General features: G+C 39.5%; 1 protein-coding gene across 2 annotated transcripts in view; it reads right to left on the bottom strand.

Moving 5' to 3' along the window:
* The window catches only part of Smpx (small muscle protein X-linked), a 50,568-nt gene extending 31,995 nt beyond the window's left edge, over positions 1–18,573 (bottom strand). Inside the window, exons 1-3 of one of the 2 annotated variants that reach the window (XM_059251005.1) lie at positions 18,259–18,573; positions 14,034–14,090; positions 1,563–1,649 (exon numbers count right to left, since the gene is read on the bottom strand). In XM_059251005.1, the coding sequence (XP_059106988.1) occupies positions 1,563–1,649; positions 14,034–14,072 (126 nt within the window). In that variant the 5' untranslated portion in view covers positions 14,073–14,090; positions 18,259–18,573. Of the gene's footprint in view, positions 1–1,562; positions 1,650–14,033; positions 14,091–17,654; positions 17,692–18,258 lie in introns of those variants that run through there. The other variant, XM_059251007.1, reaches the window with a different exon arrangement.
* Positions 18,574–24,343: the final 5,770 nt, after the last annotated feature.

Below are 24,343 nucleotides of genomic sequence, written 5' to 3' on the forward strand. Positions count from 1 at the left end.
AGCGCTAAAAGTCCCTATCTGTTTGTATTGGGTAAGGAACAGCCTTAGCTCTCTGCTCAACCCAATGAACCCCAAGAACAAGGAGTGTCACAATGTATAGACCATCCCTAGGGGCTCAGGATCTCTGTGGATATCTCACTCTCTCTACCCTATGAGAAATATCAATTAGCCATTTGAATACATGAGTGGTCGGAAAATATATTGTCACAATCCAAGTGATATAGGTCCTTGGTAGTTTTTTACAGTATGTCCAAACCAGCAGGCTAGGGACAAGAAAAGAGTAATAGAAAGGGCCTTCCCTAAGCCTCCTAAGCAAGATACTCATGTACAGGGAAGAACCCAAGGCTGCCTGCCCAACAAAGAGAAAAGAAGAAGTGAGTCCCACACCACTGTTATATCAGCCAATTTCACAAGAAAAGAGGACTAAGCTACCTTCTGAACTATCTGTCATAGTGACAGATACAGCTTAAGAGGAAGATGAGGAAGAATAACACAATGGTAAATAAATGGAGGTGAGGACAGAGTCCTATGGCCATCCCTTCAAACTCCCCTGAAGAGCAAGAGGCCTGGAGTCTTTCACAAAAATTGGATAATCAGGGCAATTTCTGAAGAACTGGTTATTTATCACATACCTACCAGACTATACCATGTCCATTATTCCATTTATTCCTTCCTGACAGCAACCCTCTGAGGGATGGAGGAGATCCTGCTTGGCTAACACAAATTCATCTACTTGACCCAAGTCCCAGACAGAAGGATTAGTAGCCGAAATTCCAAAATTTGGTGATACTATTCAAATACTACACTTCCTCCTCTCAAAAAAAAAAAAAATCTCTTGATCTGAGGCTAAAGCTAAGGAGCTAGGATCATGATGAGGAAAGTGCACAGATGAAAAGGTTAGATCCAGGACCAAGGTCGTTTAAGGAAAGTTTCAGATAGTGGGCCAAATATAGAAGGCATTAAAAATCCTTACGTTTTAAAATGGACTGATTTTTGTGTTAATGAAATGTTCTAAAACTTTAATCCCAGCTCCCTCAGAATCAGCAGAATAGTCACAGGCAAGTCAATACACCTGAGGAGGGCACTTGTTTCTGCTTGCTACATTTCTTCATTTCCATCTCTATTTTAGCAAGGAATTTCAATTGGACAGGGAGTAAAGAATAGGTAAACACAGGGAGGGAGACCAGATAGCCTCTTTCAGAAAGCCTTCTTTTTAAAGGAAGATCAAGATGACTGTTTGAATCTGAAAGTAATGGAATGCGCTTACTTACTGAGCTCTTAATTGAGGTTAATCTCCCATCAGAAGCTGCACCACATACAGCTTGCTCAGTTTAATCATAGACTCTGAGTAAAAACTTACCAAACAAGTGGCTAGCGCTAACCCCAAAGCACCTGTGCACAAATTCAGCTGACAACTGGAAGTCAAGCAACTTTGGCAGACACTTAACACTGGCTGAAATGGAAGGGAAGCACAGAATTTCCCTGCTAACTGAGAAACCTTGCCTCCAGGAAGACTGTGGAGGGAGCAGGCCTTGCTTATCTCTGTTAGCTCTCTTCCTCACCTCCTCTGCTTGAGGAGTACTCTCTTTCCTTTTGGGAGGCTGTCCAGCTCCTGGGCGAAAGGCTCCCATTGGAATATTGATATTTGCCTAAAAGAGAAAACAGGGTAAATTTAGCTAAAGAATAGTAAGAAATTGCAGTGACATTCTAAGACAGCAATCATCATGAGGAAAATGCTTCTGAAAACTACATCTTCAAAGCTTTTTATCTAAGAAAAATTGCTGTAACAACAGCACAAAAAATATGCAAAGGAAAATTTCATTTCCATTTATTACACATTCCTGGTATTCATCCTTAGGTCTGTGCAGTGATTTTATAATTCTTTATTGGATGGAAGAATTTTTGAAGACAGTTTGCTCTGGCCGTTGCCCTCCTGTGGTGCATATTATTTCCCCCTTTCAGTGAAGAGGAAGGAACACATAATGATAGGAAAGGAGGAAAGATTATCCACAGAAGCTATCCCACATTTAGTTCTCCATCAGGTTCTTTCATATGTACAATGATGAGGGTGCTTCCACACTTCCCAAATTGTCACCCCCTTCCTGTAGCATCCTGGCACTGTTCTAGCCTCACCTCAGCTCTCTGAGGCGACATTCTTCTATCTTCTCCCCAATACTATCATGTGTGGGACAGTAAGGAAAAAGGACAGTGCTATAAAATCAATTTCCTTTTTTAATAAAAATTCAATTATTGTCCTCTATTAAGATGAAATATTAATCTCCTTCAGTGGCAAGCATAAAATGCCTTCTTGTAAACATGAAATACTTCAAACACTAAAATATGTAAGAATATGTTGACACAGTAATTTGAACTTGAAAAGATAATATGCAAATTTAAATTTCACCCATATTTCTACAGACATCAAGAGGTGAAAATGTTTAATACTTACCATAATGTCTTCAAACAGTAGTATTGCTCAAATAAAACATACGTTAAACAGTTTTAAAAACGAGAATGCATTTTTCTACTGAAGATAAAATGTTGCCTTATAAGTAATTGGATATATGGGCTTTAAAAAGGTGAAATTTCGTTTTGATATGAGTGAAAATGATGCCTAAGCAAAAGGAGCAAAGTGTTTTGTTAACTTGTGACACAGAGTGGATGATTTGGGTACCACACCAAATGAAATTAAGAAGTCCATTTGGAGCCACCTGGTTTATGCTCTGTTGCCAGGGTAATGATTAACCCCTAACATAGGAAATAGCCAGTGGCATTGTTCACACAACATGGCAGGTCTACGTTTGGCGTCAAAGGAGAGCAGGCTTGAAATCCCTCCTTTGTGCTAGAATAATGCTGAGCCCACCGAAAGGAAACAAGTTTCAGAGTATTGGCAGCATAGCATCAAAGATACATCATTTTGATTCCAAGAAGTATTTTTCATCAGTATGTATCGTAACAGAGACACACAAGATGGAGGGAGAGATAGATCGTATGTTCTGAAAAATATGGAGTAAAATTTCATAAATCTCATAAGATCATGATCTTATTATGTTGCCCAGGCTAGCCTCAAGCTCAAGTGGTCCTTCTGCTTCAGTTTCCCCAATAACTGAAATTTCAAGAAGGCATCATCTCTCCAGGTCACCTCTTATGATTTTAATTGGCATAATTACTTTATTTCTTAGGAGGACATAAAATAATGCTGTTCACTAGGGATGTGCCTTGGTGATAGAGTGCCCACTTAGATCGCATGAAACTCTCAGATACAGCACCACAAAAAGTCAAGACTGAATAAATTACTAGTATTTCACATTTGACAATATTTAGACTGAATGACATACATAGAGGCTTGAAATAAGACCAAAACAATGTGAACAGATTCAGAGATGATATTAGACCAATAGACTACAGACTATTTCCTCTACTACAATTTGGATGAAAGAAGAAAAGGGTCAATTCAATGACTATTTGAGAGAAGATTAATTAATTAAAAGTTCATGCCGGGCGGTGATGGCGCACGCCTTTAATCCCAGCACTCGGGAGGCAGAGCCAGGCAGATCTCTGTGAATTCGAGGCCAGCCTGGGCTACAGAGTGAGTTCCAGGAATGGCGCAAAGCTACACAGAGAAACCCTGTCTCGAAAAACCAAAAAAAAAAAAATTCAGTTAGAGCCTCATGCAGTGCCACACACCTGAAATCCCAGTGAAATCCCAGTACTTGGTGGCTGAGGCAAAAGGATTGTGAGTTTGGGGCTATCCTGGGCTACAAAGAAAGACCCTGACCTCCCCTCTCCTGAAGAAGTTTATTTAGAGCACCTCATTCAACCCATTTATTATAAATCTATGGGAAGTACCTTCCTAGTAGTGAATTTGGGTTAAAATACTGTTTCTGAAAGACTTGGGTTTTAAGCCATTTAATCAAGATTATGCTTTATAATCAAATGTAGTTTTCAGTAAGGAAACATGCAAAGGTGATCCTTAACAATATTATAGTTCATGTTTTGGGGTAACAACATTTTCTTATTTGAAGATTAATCTTAGAACTTCTTGTAGCCTCTCCATAGGTGGTTTATAAGATTGAAGGAGAGCTGATAGTTGCTATGTATTCTTTCTAGGTGAAAAAAATGACAGCTGTTCTATGCCTCATTATCCCCATTTATAGTAGAAATAATGGGCTACTTCATGATTTTTAAACCTCTTAACCATGGAACCCTTCCTTCAAGTAAAGCAATGTAAGGACATCTAAAATGCAAAATAGTATTCATCAAAGAAACTTCTCTTTGCTACAGATAGAGACTATTACAGAAAACCAAACTAGTCAAAATGCAGAGAACAGCTGAGCATAGGGTGTCCAGCTCTTATGGATACATCTACAGTACAACTCCTGCACATAAGGCTCAGACCATATCACAGAAGAGAGTGAAGAAAGGACCAGGAATTCTGCTGTTAGGCTGTGTCTCCTAGAAATGACAGGGAAGCTTCATCCAGGATACCTCAGCAATATGGCTGCCTAAAGACCTAAACAAGGACAATACCAATAGACATGCTAACATTGAAAGGGGAAAGCTCATGAAGTCCCATCCCTAGACAAAGAACTACAGGCAACTAAGGAATGTTGAGACTGGGAAAAATAGTCTTCCCTGAGAGTGATCCCCCTAATTGGTTATGTGATAGCAACTGTCAGCCCTGAAATTATATACATACAAGTAACACTAAACTGGACTCAACAAACTATATTTATACAATTAAAGGAACGGGGCCATGGATTTGAGAGGGAGCAAGGGTTGGAGAGAGGAAAGGAGAGAAATTATGTAATTGTATTTTAAGTTCAAAAAATTAAAACACATATTACCTAACAAAAAGAAAAAAGCAAAATAGGTAGAAAAGGATGGTTCATAACCTTCTCTTCACAACATTCAGTCTTGTGAAGTTAAGATCATCATCTTTGTTTGACTGATAAACAGATTAAACCTCAAAGAGTTTAGAGTTTATGATCAAGGTCACATAAACAGTACAACAAACAAAGGCTACATTTCCAAATCAAACTTTTATAGTTAACCTTCTGCTCTACCAATCCAGTCTCCCAAGAGTTCTTTTCCCTTGGCTAAAGTTGGTTCTAACCAGCTCTAAAATCACAGACTTATACTTTGAGAGTAACCTTTGAAAAGAACACAAAATGCATACTTTTGGAATAGACGCCAAACAAAAACTACATTGAAAAATGAGCCATTAACTCAATGACATGACACTTTTTCTTCTTGAAGGCATCACTCAAGAAATCAGAAGCCTAAATAGGTTTTTAGAACAGCAAATATTGATGGGAACAAAAGCAGCCTGAAACCATGTTGAGCGTCCAAGCATTACAGTGCATCAGTAAGGGCGTATAAGAGCAGTGCTTTGTCAAATGTGTTATACACTACACTAGTAATAAGATAATTAGCAAGGCTTCATTATTATAATTGTAAGGCAGTTATATTTGAGTGACAAATTATAGGCTACATTATAGCCATAAGAAAAAATCCTTATAACTGGAATTTGGTGGGAAAATGTAGACCTGTAGATCAGTTTTTCACCCCAGAAAATTGAGTTGTATTTTTGCCTTTTCACTGCCTTGCTCTATGTCTGAATATAAATAAAAAAACTTTTAAATCACTCAGTACTTCCATCTGTAGGCAGAAGTATCTGTCCCACCATCAACTACCAAATATCCGGCAGCTGCTTCCTAAATAATTAACTCAGAGGCTTAATATTAATTATAAATGCTCGGCCAGTAGCTCAGGCTTATTACCAACTAGCTCTTACACTTAAATTAGCCCATTATTCTTTCTCAACCCATTCCTATTAATCTATGTTTTGCCATGTGGCTTTGTGGCATTATCTGTTCTCTCACATCTTGTTTCTCCTAGCAGCAGCTCGCTGAGTCTCCCTGACTCGGCCTTTCTTCTCTCTCTATCTCTCTTAGATTTCCTGCCTGGCTCCATTCTGCCCTGCCATAGGCCAATGAAGCTTTATTTATAAGCCTGTGTGAGCAACATATATTCACAGTGTACAGAAAGACATCCCACAGCATCTATTTGCAGTCTGAGTGTGGTACTTGCTATTCAAATTATGTATAATGCAAGCTATACTTTCTTAACTTTATTTTTTTCCAACATAGTATTTTTACTGATTCTTTGGGGATTTCACATCATACATCCCTATCACATTTGCTTCCCAGTCCTTCCCTGTTCACTCCCCCACCCTTGTGACCTTCCCCCAGCAAAAAAAAAAAAAAAAAAGTCCAATTTGTGTTAGCTAGATACTCACTGGAGCATGCTCCTTAAATAGAACTGAATCCTTCCCCTCTTGCACACCTGCTGGAAGTCATCTATTGTGGAGGGAAACACTTAGCATTTTATCACAGTTTTTAAGAGTTCTCTTCTATAGCTTCTTGTTTAGGCATTACTATATCTTTTTTTGTTGGGGGAGGTTGGGGTGGAAGTAGGGGTTGTCACAGAAGTCTTCCATGTCCCTCTTTCTCAACTGTGCACCTGCAGTCATCAATATCACTGCCAAAGCAGCTAATTTGCTGTTTATGGTTCACAGGAGCATGGATCATGGCCTCCACATAATTTCTGGTGTCAGCACAGATCACAAACAGGGCTTCCAGTTGCAGCAGGGCCACAGACCCAGACAAGGCTTTTGGATGCAGCAAGGAACCATGGACAATCAATATGGCTTTAGGCTGCAACATAGATCACAAACATTTGCTTGGCCTTCAGTGATAACACAGGCCAAGGATATCAACACAGACCCCAGCTACAACAGGACCATGTACCCCCCGGTCTTACTGTGGCCAGGTCTGTGTTGATGTCTATGACCCATGCTACTACCAAAGGTCACAAGATGTCTGTGGTCTGTGCTGCAACCTGAAGCCATGTTGACATCTGTGGGCAATGCTGCCACAGAGGGGAGGGAACACTGATGTGGGTGACCTGTGCTGCCACCTGGGGCCATAATGATGTCCAGATCCATGCTGCCACTGTAAGCTATACTTTTGTTTTGTTTGTTTGATTTTCAAAACAGGGTTTCTCTGTAGTCCTGGTTGTCCTGGAACTTACTCTGTAGACCAGGCTGGCCTTGAACTCAGAGATCCACCTGCCTCTACCTCCCACGTGCTATAATTAAAGGCATGCACCACAACCACCTGGCTAGCTATACTTTTTTTTTATAGTAGAACAAAAAACACAGAAAGTGCTTGACATGAATGACCTAGAATCAATATTAAGATGTGAATCTATATACAATCTCTACAAATACAAAGGAAGAAGGTCCTTGGGATTTTTGTTTCCTTTTGCAATTCAACTCTTATTTCATATTTTGTTTGTTTGTTCTTGTTTTTTGAGTCAAGATTTCTCTTTATAGTCCTGGCTATGCTGAAACTTGCTCTACAGACCAAGTTGGCCTCAAATTCAGAGATTCCCCTGCCTCTGCTTCCCAAGTGCTGGGACTAAAGTCGTTCACCACCACCTCAAAGCTTGCTACTCTTATTTCTTGTTCTTGTTTGAAGTTTATGCATGTTAGATATCTTGAAATACGCCCCAGATGCAGCAGACCTGGTTCATCACCTACCCAAGCTATACATAATTTGTTACATTCTCTAAATTGGAAATGGAAAAAATATAACAGGTCATCTTTGGCTAGAGCAGGATAATGTTTCCTGTTAGAAGACCTATCTGATGTGAAATTAATACTGCTCTTGATCTCACCAGGTGAAGAAAAGTAGAAAGAATTCCCTGTAAGTTAATTCCACCACTCCCTTAATTATTTGTATTGTTCTCCTTCCTTGGCTCTAGGCTTTGAGCCAGTATGATTCTGGAAACAATATTCCCCCGTGAGTCACTACTCTATGGCTTACAGTGGGATGACATCTTCTTTCCCCAAAGGGTTAGATTTTGATAGCTGCTGCTCACTGGGTTCTGGCAATTCTTACTAAACCTCATTCCACAGCTACTGATCTATCCTCTCCTTTTTTCTTGTCCCCACTCACTAGCTCTTTTTTTTTTTACAGAAACTACTGTGATTTATCTGAACACTGTGTGTTTGCAAGGACTCCCACACCCATTGATGCTATCTTCTGTTTTCAAATGTCCCAGCACATCTGCCAGTATCGATGGCCTCCTGTGTGCCATTCTCCTGTGGTAGACAGGAAAGCCTGTAGGTTTGTATGTTTCAGAATTTCTTTCTGCTCTGTCTTGTTCTTGGGCCTTGTCCTTCTCTGAATGAAGTACAATATGGCATTTTGAGATTCAGAGTATCTTTACTGAAGATTTGCAGAAAGAAGTGTGCTTTTAGACTAGAAAATGAGATTTTTTTTGATATATTCGCCTAAAATAAGAGGTACAGAAGAGCACACACCTCTACCAACTATGAGATAGATGATTCATTTTGAAATAAAATTCTACAGCAGTAGAATGCATAAAGACCTAGGAATACCTGAAATGTGGAACTGATTCAAAACACCGAACTTTCCCACTCGACAGTTTTGAGAAACTCCCACGCAGTCACTCTTCTTCACCCATGATGTTTCATTCTGCAAGGTCTCCCCCCAAACACTCTGTTCTCAACATTTTTGTGTTCTCTTCAATTTCCTGAATGACTCAACTGTAATCTTGTCATCCGTGGTAAAGCAGGTTTCAAGAAGGTACTGTACAGCTTTTAAGACAATGTGCATAATTGGTTGGGGGGCAGGTTATATTGCTGAAGCACTTGTAAATGTCAGCATTAAAAGCATGACATCTTGTAGTCAGGGTATGACTGCTTGCCTCATGTCACAATGTTGGAGCCTTCATCAAAGCATCAGAGAGCATTGGCTGGAATAACACCAAACCTACTTGAGAGTTAAACTGCTATATTCAAGTTCTTGCTACACTTTAAAGAAACCAGCATTGGAAATCATAAACAGTGCATTTGAGTAGTTTATGTCAGAAAGAAACAGTAGATCTTTGATCAAAGAAAAGGTCTTGCCTCTATAGAAAAACAAACATCAAATGAAAGTTAACATTCTGTTTTAATTTAAATAAAATATGAAAGAAAGTATGTGTCATTGTTAGGATTTTTAGCTTAATCAATGATTAGCTGACCAACCACACAGGATGGTAGTCTGCTCCTTTGTAGTAAGGACTGTCATACACTTGGAATCCTTTTTTTAAACCTGAAATCCAACCCAGGATAAACAGTCCATAAAACCTGTCTGTATACCACCTTTGCTTTGATGGAAGCTGCTTTCTGCTTCCATGGAGCCTTTATGCCCTGGGCTATGGAGAGTAGAAGAGCACTGATAACAGGTGGATAAAGTAAGGACTAAAGTGTGTGGTACGGAAATATTCCATTCTGCATGTGTATTGTGTAGCAAGGGAAACTTTCCCATAATAAGAAACCACACACTCCCTAACAATGCAAGGCTCAGATAATCATTCCTTTGAATGTGTGATAAATGAGCTAGATTATGATCACATGAAGCTTGATTAAGTCAGTTAAGCAGGAGGTAATACAGTGGCCATACTTGCTTATATTTCAAGACCACATTCATCATGGAATTATTTTGCTTTGTGCTTTTCACTTCAAACCAACTTGCTTTTAATATGACTTTAAGTGGTTATCAGCATCTTCATTCAAAAGACATTTATGAATGTTGGGTGAATTCTTTAAGAGAAAAACACAAGTCATCCATGAAAAGATATTGCATCTCAGGTGGACTTGGCACTTGTGGTTTCCCTTGAGATGGTCCACAGCCATTCACCTCTATATCAAGGATGGGTGGAGTTAGCAATAAAACCACAGAACAGTGCATTTTAGGATCACAGTGAATGACTGAGTCACCTGACTCAGTCCGAGGTAATCCTAGGTACATCAGTTAATTTTTCCAATCCTAACTTGCAATGTATGAAAGTTACACTGCACTGTAACTATTTTTGTTATACAAAAATTAAGCCTTAGAAGCTATTCTCAGGAGATGCACAGGCTATTAGAAGCTGGTCAGGGCTTTAAAGGTCATTTGATACAACATCTTCTATTTACAAATCATGAGGACTATTTCAGTCAAATCACAAAGCACAGCCACAACTAGGGTAATAAGACTCTTTTCTAGTCAGTCATGATGCTCTTAGATCTCAAGAGACAGGACAAATACCAGAAAGAATGGATCAGTGTCAACCCAGAGATGACTGGTTCTGTGTGAGCTGAGGCCTGAGAGGCCTGTGAGGACTCCCAAAATTGGTGTGCTCAGAAGGGCCAGAAGATACAGCCAATGGCTGGTATCACTTGGTCTCATTAGAGAAAGCTACTGCACAGATGGCTGATGGCATTAGATTTCTCAGCAGTTCTAACTTTCCCTGCCACCTGTCATGTCACATCCCTTCAGTGTACACAGTGTGCTGATGTCGCCTTGGTTGCAGCTCTATTATAATCAACAATGGGATTGTCAAGTTGCAATCCACAGGACAAATGCAACCCACCACCTAAATTTTAAATTTTAAACAAGCCATTGGGAAACAGGCACATTCATTCACTTATGGCTTTGTGATTACTTCAGAAAATAATAGCAGAGATGACAGTTGAAGCAGACCAAACAATTCAAAGTCTAACATATTTACAGTCTATCTGGTTCTTTCCAGAAAATGTCTTGTCAACATCTGATATAAAACTTTACAAGAAGCTTAAAGAGCTCTCTCTAGTCTGGGGAAAAGTAAACTGGCTCCTTCGGAATGTTTTTACGCCATTAACTGAGACTTAATGCAGTGGGGAATAATGGTCATCTTCAGCAAATATGAAAGACAGCTATCTACCTTCTGTAAGGATGAGCCTAGTCTATCTATCTTCCATGTTACTTTGGTACATGGGGGAAATGGAGTTCCTTGCATTGCATAGGCAGAAGACTCATCTTTTAAGGGGTGTGTGTACTGTGTACCAGAAACTAGAGATTTGTGATGAAGTATACAGTTTATTCATTCTAACAGTCCTGTTACATAGTAGTTTTTGTCCCAATTTTTACAGAAAAGTGAATTAAGGACGCTTAAGGTCACAGATATTTGTAACTGATGACTGATCAATGGGTGGTAACAGCCATTTATTAAGTAATTACTATCATTTGGACACTGGCCTAGCATCTACATGTATTAAATTCATTTCATACTTGCAGAAACACTATGAAACATGTCCTGCTACTAATTCCATTAACAGATAAAAGATGGAGGACAGAGAAGATGAAGTACTTGCCCAAAGTCATGTAGGTATTAAGTACTGCAGGCTATGAGCTTATCAAGAACAGAGATGAGGTATCAACTCATTGTTGTGTACAATACTCCTGGCACATACTGTGCCCCCCTGAAAATGGCAGTTGAATAGAACTGTAGATAAGAGTCTAGTAAAACAAGTGATTATAGACTGGAAAGATGAGTCAGAGGTTAAGAGCACTGGCTGCTCTTTCAGAGGACCCAGGTTCCATTCCCAGTACTCACATGGTGGATCTGACTCCCTCTTCAGACTTCTGTGGGCACTGGGCACCAGGCACAGGTGGTGCACATACATACATACATCCAGGCAAAACATCCACACACAAAAAGATAGAGTAATTTTTTTAAAAAAAGAAAAATTGAAGTGACTAAAGTGTGTTAATTAGACCATTTAAGAGCATCCTATGATATTTACACAATCGGAGTATTCTCTCATCAGATTTTGTGTTTGCTCCAGAGAAAATCATAATCTAATGTTCCTACTATGAACTGTTTTGTATTGTGTCACAACTTTCATATTTTGTTTAATGTGCCCTGTTTAAGGTTAATGTAAGGATGATAGGAAAATATCAGATAGTGCTGACACTAGCCACAACAAAAAATATTTCATTTGAAAGTGCATTAAATAGGTCTTTCGGTGAAACATCAAATATATTGAAAGAGACAACACCACATCCATAAGGAACCACTGATTGCCCTTGTTGGTAAAGTGGATGGATTTTTTGTAAGACAGCATAATAACAGCTATTGAGAATGGTCAATAGCAGCTTTTTAAATATTGCAGACCTTAAAATACATCAAGGTCAAATTTAGTAAATAAAATGCTGGTGAATTTTCAGTGGAGATTTGTGTGAGCCAGAGGGCACTAAGGAAGAAAAATCAATACACTTTCAGCTTTAAAAGGAAGGGATGAAAAAGCAGCTTGATAGTGTTTTGAAAAATAAAAAGGAAATTTTCTGTTTAGCACTCAGAGCTTGGAGTGCAGCAGTCACAACTCTGACATAAACTACCCTTGTGATCATAAATAGAATAATGGCTGATCTCCAATGATAGCTTACTATGCTATTTTGGGGGTCTCATTGTTAATTCCTAAACAGAACTACTATTACCTCCATTCCACAGGTTTGGAGATGGAGATCTAGAGGGGTAAAACAGCAGGAAGTCCTTTTCCACCTTTCTGCACCAGCACAAGATGGATTTAAGACTGCAGTCTGTTTCAGAGTCCATGCTACTCTTTGAATATCATGTAAAAGAGAAGATTCAAGGCTCAAGGTTCACAGGTCCAGGTGACAAAATAGTGGCAGTGGGGCACTATTTTGTCAGCGTACATCAGAGACTCACTAGATAGAGATACCAGAATGCTGACTGTCAACATGTAGAAGGAAATCCTTGCCAAATGCATAGGCCCCTCCTTGGGCTTGCTCCGTGACAGGTTTCCAGAGACTGGTATATGTCCTGCCACTTAAGAACGCCATCAATTTAAGGGTATGCATTAGTCATGACAAGTAAAGATCTGTCTCTCCAACACCCTTCACCACTGCTGAGTACTAGGATTTCTCAAACCTTCAACAGCATGTTCACAGCCTGGCCGAATGTTCACAGAGCACTCCAAAGCTCAGTCAGCCATTTGTCATTGTGTTTATGCTGTGTTTAGTGCGTCAGAATTACAATACTCAGGAGCCACCGAGTGCTCTGCAGCATTCAGAGAAGGCCAGGAAAGGGAAGAAGTTTCTTTGGAGAAAGCCCAGTTAGATTCTGTGCTGACAATAGGAAGACAGAATTTGACAGTAAAGTATTGTGCCCAGGGGTGGGAGCTTTTTGAGAGTTAAACTCGGAGCCCTCAAAAAAAAAAATAATAACAGATTAAGTCTTGCATAAAAACAAGTACTGAAAGTTATTTTCACATTGTATCTACATTCCAAATGCCTGCTCCTCCATCTCCTCTTTGTGGATGACACTTAAGCCAGTTTAAGCAACCAACAAGTTTGTTGGAATGACATGAGGAAAATTAATAATATATGAACTTAAACTCACAAGGCTTTGGAAGAACTGTTAATTTTAAAAGGTTATTGTTTAAAGAAAGATTTATTTTATTTTATTAGTGCTGGGAATTGAATTCAGAGCTGTATACATACAATTTGTGTGCTCTACTACTAAGCTAAACCTCCTGCCCCAAAAGATATATTTGAAACCAATGAGTCAAGTAAACTGTGACCTATTGTTATATTTGTATATCAGTTGATTACAAAAATTAAAATTGAATGTTCTATTCTCTATCAATGGACATATAAAAATCCCATATAAACAAACATATTTTAATTAACCTGTAATAGCTATATATCCTTATGGGAAACAGTATATTTTAGTACTATAATTTTATACATGCATACCAGATATACTGACCAAATTAGATTAAGTAGTGTTTCCCACTCTGTTATTTTGGGACCTTCTGGAGCCTCTCTCTGGTTCTTCATAAAGGATAGAATAGGTTATTGTGAATCTAGTACCTTTTGTAGAATGTAATTCTCATTCATAAACTTTGATTGTCTTACGATTCAGAGCAATCAAAAGTAGCTTCGGCTCTCAGTTCCACCCTATCAGTTTTATTTCTCAATTCTGCCCCCTAAGTCTTATAAAGAGGTACTTTCTATTTTTCTTAAAGTTAATAATCAGTTAGAGATGAACAATCGCAGTTGGTATGACTTATTAAGGAATCGGACCAGAAGCCACCGAGTTGATGGTAAAACACAAATATACCTACTTACCTGGATGGCTCTAACATTGGAAATTGGCTGTTTCGACATATTCACGAGATCTTATCCCTAAAATAAAAAACAAAAACAAAAACAAAGAAGACACTGTTAGAGGTGGCAGCCTTCAGATTCAAGGTCTTGATAAATTAGAATTTTAACTCATGATTCAACTGGGCAGTCGCCCCTTTCACTGGCCATATATTCTTTCAGTCTCAGTTTCTGTAGTTACTTGGAGACTCTCCTTCCCAATGCCTCTGGGAGAGGGAACACTAGAGCACCTCGATAAATCATTCAAGAGGAGATATACTGAGATGCCTTGCCCCTGATGCAAATGATAGGTGATCAGAAACTTGAAAGGCCCTATCATCTCTTTCCCTGCCCTCTTGACCTTCTGCCAAGAGCAGCAAACTGAAGAGGTGGTGGGAATAAAACACCTTTGTTCGGCCTCAGAGGCTCTCGGCTTGAAACTGAACTTTTGATCTGTATTCACTGTTGCCAGGGCAGCTACTCAGTTCACCAGGGGCAACTATTCTCTGTAGAGTACCCAAAGATGTCTCCACTTCCGAATACCCTCTCTCAGCTGTACATATACCTCTTCTCCCAGAGACCTGGGAGACTATCTGAAGAGCTGAGTTGTTTAATCTTCACATATATCCCACCCAACCCTCCCCAATAAGCCTAGGCTCTAGACACACTGGAGCCAGAAAGTTCTTGAACTGTCTTATGTTGTATAATATTTCTTCTGTATGCTGTGAACATGATTTATTCTCATTAGTTAATAATAAAGTTGTTTGGACAATAGCAAGGCAGGATAAAGTTAGGCAGGTGGCCAATAGCAAGGCACGATAAAGTTAGGTGGCTGACCAATAGCAAGGCAGGATAAAGTTAGGCAGGAAAATCAAACTGAGGACTGGGATGAAGAAGGGCAGAGTCAGGAGAGATACGAGCAAGCTTCCCAAGAAGCAAGATGCCAAACGACTGATAAAGCCACTGACTATGTGGCAATACATAGATTAATAGAAATAGGTTAATTTAAATGTAAAAACTAGTTAGTAATAAGCCTGAGCTGTTGGCCAAGCATTCTGAAATTAATATAAGTTTTTGTGTGTTTATTTGGGACCAGGAAGCTGGGACAGAAAAACTCTGCCTTCATTTATAGTCTTCTTTCAGTAGAACTACCTTAGAAAGCAAGTAGAATTATGACTACATATTGGACACCCCAAAGTGTAGAAGTGTTTTCTTCCCCAACTTTCTTTAAACACATGAGACCTAACTTTGAGCACTGGGACCAAAGCCCATCTAGGGATGTAGGCTATGGTTTGCTGGAGCTAAAGGAACAAAGAGTAATAATGAACCTAGCTCTGGCCTGTTTTTATAGCTGTCTGTTAAACATCAACCAGAGCAAGTAAAAAGTTAAAAACTCATTGAATTAAAAACATGCTCTGTTCTAAGCCTTAAATAAGTTAACTGAATTCTATCTACTGAGCCCTATGCATATGTGTTAACATATGACTGAATGAACACAGGGAGCAGTATTAATATTTCATACAAGTCACCTGAGGTTTGGGCAATGTTATTCAATATTTCTGGGTCTGTTTTCTGTTCCTCAAAATGGCCCTCCTTCACAGGTTATGGTAAGATTTGAGTGACATAATGCCTCTGGCAAGGCTTTCTGAACTCTAAAGTGTGGTGTGAATGTTTGTTGCATTATTGCCAGTGGCCACAGCTAATGACTTCTGAGTGTTGTGCTCATCTGCAGACTTAAGTACAGAGAAGAACTGAGGCTTGGTCTTCAACACAGAAATAAATGACCAGAGAACTTTGGCAAAAATGCAGGTTTTTTTTTTAATTTTAGATCTTAGCTTCTATTCTATGAAGATAAATAATTGTATATTTATTTTAAAAATATCTACAATTATTGTATCTTATATAGTTTGGGGAGCTACATACATGAAAATAACAGAACTTTTAAAGTTTCATCTAAATGTTTTGCTAGGATATAGGTACTGCTTCCACAATAAGAGTCCAGGAAGACCCGATTTTAATATAGTTGAAAATGAAGTAAGAACAACAGATTGAACAATCAAGAATACATTTTTTCTATGATTGGTTTTAAGTGGAGTGCTACTTTCCATTCAGCATCGAAGAGACATGAAGAACATTCTAATTTGTCATTCATTCTAGGGTACACAGCTCAATTCCAAAATGAGATGCTTAAAATATCTTAATTTTTGACGTTTCCACTTGCCAAAAGTTAAGAAAAATAATGCAAAAATAATAATTCCTATAAGACTTTAAAGACCTGAGCACAGTGTCACTACGTGTGCAATACAACTAGAGTTGAATTAACATATTTTTGAGACAGGGTTTCTCTGTGTAGCCCTGGCTGACTTGGAACTTCCTGTGTAGACCAGGCTGGCCTCGAACTCACAGAGATCTGCCTGTCTCTGCCTCCCGTGTGCTGGGATTAAAGGCATGCACCACCACCTGGCAACATTGTTTGTTTTGGTTTTTTTTTGTTTAAGTTACTGTGCATTAATTTCAATCATGAGGACTCGGAAATGCCCTTATGTGATTACAGTAGCAAACTGAAATGCAAAAGCAGCGAACAATGAGTGGTTTTACTTATACTACATTGATTTTTGTCTGTGATCTATTGTTTCACTGACAATTTGCACTAACTATTGGATCATAGTGTTTTCTGGGACACTCTGGCCTAACAGATGCGTGAACCTTGTCTCCCCTATCTAGCTTTGTTAGATTCTCATTTGTATGTGAATCTCTTCTTAATGTCTTCGACCATCTTCAATAGAGACATCTACAGAAAGTCAGTTCTCTTTCTGCTCTCATTTCTCACCATCAGGCTACAGAATATTTGTATAAATCAGTTCAGCAGCAGTTCCTGCTGTTCTCATTATTTGCAGAGAAATCAGGGCAAAGCACAGTGATGAATAAAAATAGACAGTGTTCCCTGGCTGTTTCCCTGGTCGAGCATTCACCTCCATCAGGATGTAGAGTGTAGTGCACCTTCCCTCTGCATCTGCGTGCTTCTTCCATGGGTGGAAACAGCAAGCGATGCTTTCTATACTCACCCTACCACCACCCACTTCAGGACCACTGCTTCTGATCCAAATAAGTACTCTTTACAACATGCACTGCTACGTCTGTCTCCTGGATCTGGCTAAAATTTGAAACACTGCACGTTTGACAAGGCATATATTGACTTTAATAAACTGGTGAGGCTTGCCAACTGAGCACAGGTAAGTTTTCCTGGCAGTCTGTGGGAAATTTTAATGGTCTGTATGCTGAGTCATGGATGATAGACCCCTGTTTGCTTTTGATTGGGCAGCACCTAATATCTAGCTTCTAAATAAAACCCTTCAACTTACTATAACCATCCAACATTAATATCACTAAATTCACAAGACGAGATTAAGGGGAAAATCAATCGCTGTTTGGAAAGAAGAGCTTTGTGTGTTCTTTTGAAAGGTCAAGGAAATAAGTAAGGCTCTATCTCAAAGGGATTTATCTTCTGTCCTGAAGCTAAAAATAATTCCCAAGGAGGTGGGGAATGATGCTCTGACCACTTCACTATGCTGGGAGGGAAGAGAACGAGTTTTTGCAGTTCCATACCTTGGAATCTTGTGTCCATGGAGAGAAGGACACTGAGTGCTGCCCTCTACCCTGCTGGGAAAACAGTGACCAAAGCAAAGCTCTCAAGAAGATGATTCTGTCTCTATAAGTTTGTTGTTGAGAGCAAGCCTGGCACTTAAGGAAAGGAGAGAGGGATTCTAAACTTACGCTGTCTAACATTCTCACAATGGTTTTCATTTAGACAAACAAACACACACAAAAACTAACGTTCCACCTTTCCTCTGCCCACACTTCTGATTAATTCTCAGCTTAGAGCCTGTTAGCAGTCTGCAGCTGACTGTAACACTAGCCAGCAGAGCTTCAAGGTCATAGTTATCATATCTGGATTGTAGACTTTTTTAACATTCCTGTCAATGAAAACCCCTTTAATTCAACACACACACACACACACACACACACACACACACACACACACACACACTTACTTTATACAATCAGTGTTACTACCAGTGAGCGGGCAATTGACAAAGAAGCTACACTCAGTACTTAGCAAACTACAAAGTTATGAGTAGTCACTTTAAGTCAGTGATCAAAGAAATTTCCTCCAGAAAGTGGAGAGCCAAAGCTGAGTCCTTCTGCTTACCTGCTCTCTGGATTTGTTTACTGCCTGAGGACAGTCCCAAGCAGCCAGGTGAGAAAACACAAAGCTCTTTAGAGGTTAGAAGGAACTCCCGGTGTCGTCTGAGCTGGGATCTCAATTCCAGTGCTTTTCATGTGGCTGAAATAGCTGGAGTGCTCTGGCTCTCCGGTCCTGAGAGCTGCTCCTGGCTTGGGGATAGAGGGGAACTTGGTTTAAGGCTAAGTGTTAAAGAGAATTCCTGTCATAGCTCACAGTTGTTCTTCCTAAATATAGAGTTTGATACAAGCCATAGGCTGGCTGCCTCTGAAAGGCTTGACCGTGTAGAAAGCAGGGCTCAAATATCAGCCTGGAGGTGGCTGTGTTATCTTACTGCCCTCCTAATCTTCCTGAGGAGGCTGGCTGCATTCTCTCACATTTTCTGAGGAGTGTGGTGAACTTCAAAATGTCGGAAAAGTCTATCTTTAGCTGTATTATCTAGAGGCCAGAAAATGAGAAAAGGTTCATTAAAAATTGGGGGAAGCAGGGGTGCTGATATCAGACATTGCTCAGATCCAAGCTTGGCCGCTTGGGAGCTGTTAAAGTTATTTAATAATCAGCACTCAGTAAGCAGTCACCAAATAATAAAATTATACCATTACATCAAACTATAAGACATCACCCTAGTTTGTAGGTCGAACGTGGTTAAAAATGGATGGGCTGTCATGGTCGCTGGGCTCAGAATCCTTTCTAACTTGGCTCTGCTGCTTTTATTGATGCATTGACCTTAGATCTTGGCACAAAAGAGACAACAGAAGAGAACAAAACAAAGGGAAATGTCTGCTTTTAGGTTTGGCAAGGGCCAAGATTAGGTACCTGGAGAAATATTGTTCAAATCCTAAGGCTCATGGTCACTGTTTTTGAACATGGCTTTGTTGTTGAACTTCTTCAGTCTGTGAAATTAACTTCATATAAGCTTCCCTTTGGGCCGGGCATGGTGGTTTGCACCTTTAATTCCAGCACTCAGGAGTCAGAGGCAGGTGTATGTCTGTGAGTTCAAGGTCAGTTTAGTCTTAATAGTGAGTTCTAGGACAGCCAGGGCTATGAAGAGAGATTCTACCTCAAAAAACAAAACAAAAACAACAACAAAAAATCCCAAACAAAAACAACCAAAGCAAATCAAAACAAAGCAAAAAAAAAAAAGCCACAAAACAAAACAAAAACCCAAATCCCTTTGGTAGAAATACTCCACAGAGTGGATAGACTTAGAACCCACCCCCTTTCAATTTTCTGAGTCAACCACCCCCTCCAAGTCAGGGGTGAAGTCATCAAGCACAGAGGACATCAATAGGGTCCAACCTTATGGGGTGGTGAGTCGTTGTCATCTGAGCGTCAGTCCCAGCTGGGGCCTCTCAGAAACACCAAGAAGGCAAACACTTCCCTTGACTTCATTCCGTGACCCTTACAATCCCCACTCCTGTTCTCAGTTCAAGGCTACCATCAAACTCTGCACCTGCTGTGCAAGAAGTGCCTGGCACACACCAGCCCACACTAGGTTGATGAGTGACAATTAATGAAGGGGCTCAAGGTACAAGATAAGTCTATTTCTGACAGGGGCAGTCAAGATGAGGAACAGGAAAATGAAACAGTGAGTCTCACTCAGTGTATGGAAAATGCGAAGTAAGTCAGAGGGAACTGGACATCGAAGGGACAGATTAAGACTTTGGAGCATATTTCAGTAAAAATCACTTAAGAGGAGCAGGGCACAGTGTTGTTCACAAAACACAATTCACCAAAGTCCTTTTTACATGTATACCTTCACCTCTCCCACCCCCAACACACACATACTACAGTCCAAGAGTGGTAGGATGTCTAACAGAACAATACAGCCATATATCCGTTGTTAAGCTGCAAAGTGCTTTCATTTAAATCATTTTATTTAGTCCTTTCAAAAGCTCTGTGAGTTAGTGACATTGTGCTCATTGTAGAAAACAGCAAGGGAAGACTCATTTTACTAACTCAGTCAGTTCTTCCATATATATATATATATATATATATATATATATATATATATATATATATATATATATGGCAAGTTCTCATTATGCAGCTCTGGCTGGCTTGAAACTCACTAAGTAGATCAAGTTGGGCTCAAACCCATTGAAATCTGCCTGCCTCTGCCTCCCAAGTGCTGGAATGAATGATATGTTCCACACACATGGTCTGTTCCGAACTTCTGACTCTCAAAATCTTTCCTAGTGTACAAAAGTCCCCTCAAGGGACCACACTCACATGTACACCTCCACAGAAGCACATGGAAGTACACCATTGATTAGCATTCGTCCTTGAGTAGTAACAGCTCAATCAATAGCCATTTTGTTATCTCACTGATCCAGGAATGTGAAGAGAGGGAATTCTGGGCTTGGTCAGAAACTACGATGTCAAAAGACCCAGGCTCTTTCAAGTTCTTTTTTCAGTATTTTATCCTCGAGTTGCCAAGATAGCTCCAAGAATCAGGGTCTGTCATGTACATCCAAACCAGGAGGAGGAGCAGTGGCTATAGGAAAGGAGGCTTTTATCTTCCAATAAAAGAAAAATGCTTCCTCAGTTCACCAAACCAACTTCCTCTTACATCTTTAAAACAAACAAAACCAGGAATGGGTCTCACACCTGTAAAGGAAATAAATAAATAAATAAATAAATAAATAAATAAATAAATAAATAAATAAATAAATAGATGGCAGAAGATGAATGAAGTAAGAATTATAACAAAAATCAAATATCCTATAAAATAAGGATGCCCTTAACAATGAAGAGAGAGAATGGTAGTGATGTAGATAAGATATGCACACATCTAAAAGGCTTTGTGTACGTGTACTTTCCTACACAGGATCTCACCTCATCTGATATGTACCACCTTACAAAGCAAGTATATATTTTTGGAAGTGGAAATATATTTTTAAAATAAATGCAAAGGGGGAAATAACCAGTGTAAAAATTCTAGAATCACACTTCACAGGATACACAAACATGAATCACACATAACTCAAGTAAAGACATGGTGTGTGTGTGTGTGTGTGTGTGTGTGTGTGTGTGTGTGTGTGTGTGTTGCTGTTGTTGTTGCTGTTTTGTTTGAAGAATTATTTTATTATTTAATTGTGTGTGTGTGTGTGTGTGTGTGTGTGTGTGTGTGTGTGCACCTACATGCCTATGGAAGCCAGAGAAGGTGTCAGATCACCTAGAGCTGGAATTACAGACAGTTGTGATCTGCCTAACATGGGTACCAGAATTCAAAGTCAGATCCTTTGTAAGAGCTGTATGAGGTCTTAGCTGCCAGGCATCTTTCCAGCCCCAATGTATAGTTTTAATTCTAATAATAATATAAGGAATATTAAAATATGGAAGAGTTTTTAGCAACAATAAAATGGATCCAGAGAATAAATACTGATATCCTTTTCCAAGTAAAAATTGAAAACACCTGTGTGTAATAATAAGTACAAACTTTTTCTGTATGCACATTTGTCATAGAACTAACATATTTATATAAAACATCTTTTCTAATCAAGAGGAAAAGTAACACTAAACTTGCATATGGACCACAAAGGATTAGAGAGATGGCTAAGAGGTTAAGAGTTCACACTGCTCTTGCATAAGATCCAAGTTTGGTTCCTAGCACCCATGTTGGGCAACTCACAACTGCCTTTAACTCTAGCTCCAGATCTAGTGCCTTCTTCTGGCCTCCATGGGTACTGCACTCATGTGCATAAATTAGATGCTTACACGCACGTGCGCACGCGCACACACACACACACACTCACACTTACAAATAAATCTTCAAAAGGAAGATATACAAAGATTTAATTATTCAGAGGCAATAAGATAGGTCAGTGGGTAAAAGAACTTGCTGTCAGCCAGGCAGTGGTGGCACACGCCTTTAATCCTAGCACTCGGGAGGCAGAGCCAGGTGGATCTCTATGAGTTCAAGACCAGCCTGGTCTACAGAGCGAGATCCAGGATGGACACCAAAAACTACACAGAGAAACCCTGTCTCAAAAAAAAAAGAAAGAAAGAAAGAAAGAAAGAAATAACTTGCTGTCGAACCTGATGACCCGAATTTGATCCTTGAGACTCACATGGTAGAAGGAATGAGTCAACCCCACAAACATGTCATCTAATCGCCACGTGTGCATAGTTATACTTATGTCCCCCCCAAAATAAATAAATAAATGTAATAAAAATATTTTAAAAATCATTTTTCCAAAGTATGCAATAATTTAATTTAGAATTCTGCATGTGTATATGATGCTGCATATTAACTCCTTTTTGTAAGTGACAGAATGTTCCAGTCATGTTCCTAGAGTGTGGCTGAGTCAAAACACAAATGACATTATAATATTCATCAAAAATTCATTGATGATTTGGGAAAATAGTAGAGTAGCAAATGCCAAGCTCAACAGGAAATGAAAACTGGATCTTGTCAGGGACACTGTGAGCCAACCACTTCTCTTCTTAGCTCCTGGTTCTGTGCCATGATTCAGTGGCCATATATCATCTCTCTCCTTAGACCTTAGAATCATTGCACAAATACCCACAAAAAGGAAACCTTTCTTTTAGTAAGAAGCAATGTGTAGAATTGGAACTCTACTACTTTAGCATCTCCTTCCCCCAAACTCTATTTCAAAAAGGGATTTTGTTTTATCTTTGTAGTTCGATAGCTTGCTTCCCCAAAGTATTCTCCTTCTATAATAAATGAGTTATTTTGCCTCAGAAAAGGATTCAGATGTGCATCTCCAAAAACACACTATCTTACCTTCTGTCCTTAAAGAAATAACTGGCAACCAGCTCTCAGTTGTCCTGTGCTTGTAACTAAGTTGTCTTTTAATTTTTTTATTATTTTGGGGTGTGTGTGTGTGTGTGTGTGTGTGTGTGTGTGTGTGTGTGTGTGTATGCAAGCATACATGCCACAGTGTACATGTAGAAGTCAGAGGACAGCTCTCAGGAGTTGGGTCTGCTTCTACTTTGTGGAATCTGGGGATAGGATACAAGCCATCAGGTCTTCACACAAGCACTGAGACATCTTCCTCTCCCCGAGTCACCTTTTAACAAAAGAATAACTTCATTCATTTATCACTTGTATTAATGTTGTCTGTTGTAATCTAGGCACTGTGCTAGATGTTGAGGACTTAGAAATGAGCAAGATAAGACAAACAACAACATAGCTGTAGGTTTTGTGTGCTTTGGGGAAATGGACCACACAAACTGCTATAGAGCTCATGGGAAAGTGCTCTGATGCTCACATTAGAAGGATAGAGGCTTTACAAGGGTCTTTCAGTTCCAGCTGAATATTCTGAACATCTACCAAGTGTCATCATTCTTCCATCCCCACTGTTTTGAGGGAGAAAACAATGCACAAGAGTGAATAGTTTGCTCACTATCTGCCCTCAGAGCTTATTGCTGTGGGAAAGGAGAGACAGAGCTAAGCAAGCAAACCAGAATTATAAATCCTCTTAAGTTATATATATAAAAAACACAGAATCTGAAGAAGAGAATGAGGGGAAGGGGTGGTGGGACAAGTATCTCTATAAGAAGTTAAATTGAAAAGGTGAGAAGAAACCAAGAAAATCAACATTACAGGAAGAGGTGAGCATATGTGTCAAAGCCCTGCAATGGGAATGTACAATCCCAGAACGCAAAGGCTAAACACATGGGAGATTGCCATGAGATGAAGTAATAATAGTAGGCAGGGACTAGCAGGGCTTTTGTAGACCATTTTGACAAAAGATGCTGGTTTTTAAGTGCAATGGGAATCCATAGAAGGTTTCAATCAGTTGCCTTGGCTTAAGTCTTAATGAGTTCACCATTGCTTCTATTAACATATAGAAAACACCATGCTAGAAAAAGTAGGGGAAAATAGAGAGTGTTGGAAAGGCTACAGGTGATGGTAATCTGGATGAAGAGGAGCAGAGAAGTTAAAAATGCCCTCTAGGTATACACTCAAAAGATCTCTTACAGGGCTAGAGTGATGGTTCAGTGGTTAAGAGCACTGGCTGCTCTTTCAGAGGACACAGATTCAATTCCCAGCACGCACATGGCCAGTTTATAGCCACCTGTG

Source organism: Peromyscus eremicus, chromosome X (genome assembly GCF_949786415.1).
Source record: "Peromyscus eremicus chromosome X, PerEre_H2_v1, whole genome shotgun sequence".
Classification (NCBI taxonomy): Eukaryota; Metazoa; Chordata; class Mammalia; order Rodentia; family Cricetidae; genus Peromyscus; species Peromyscus eremicus.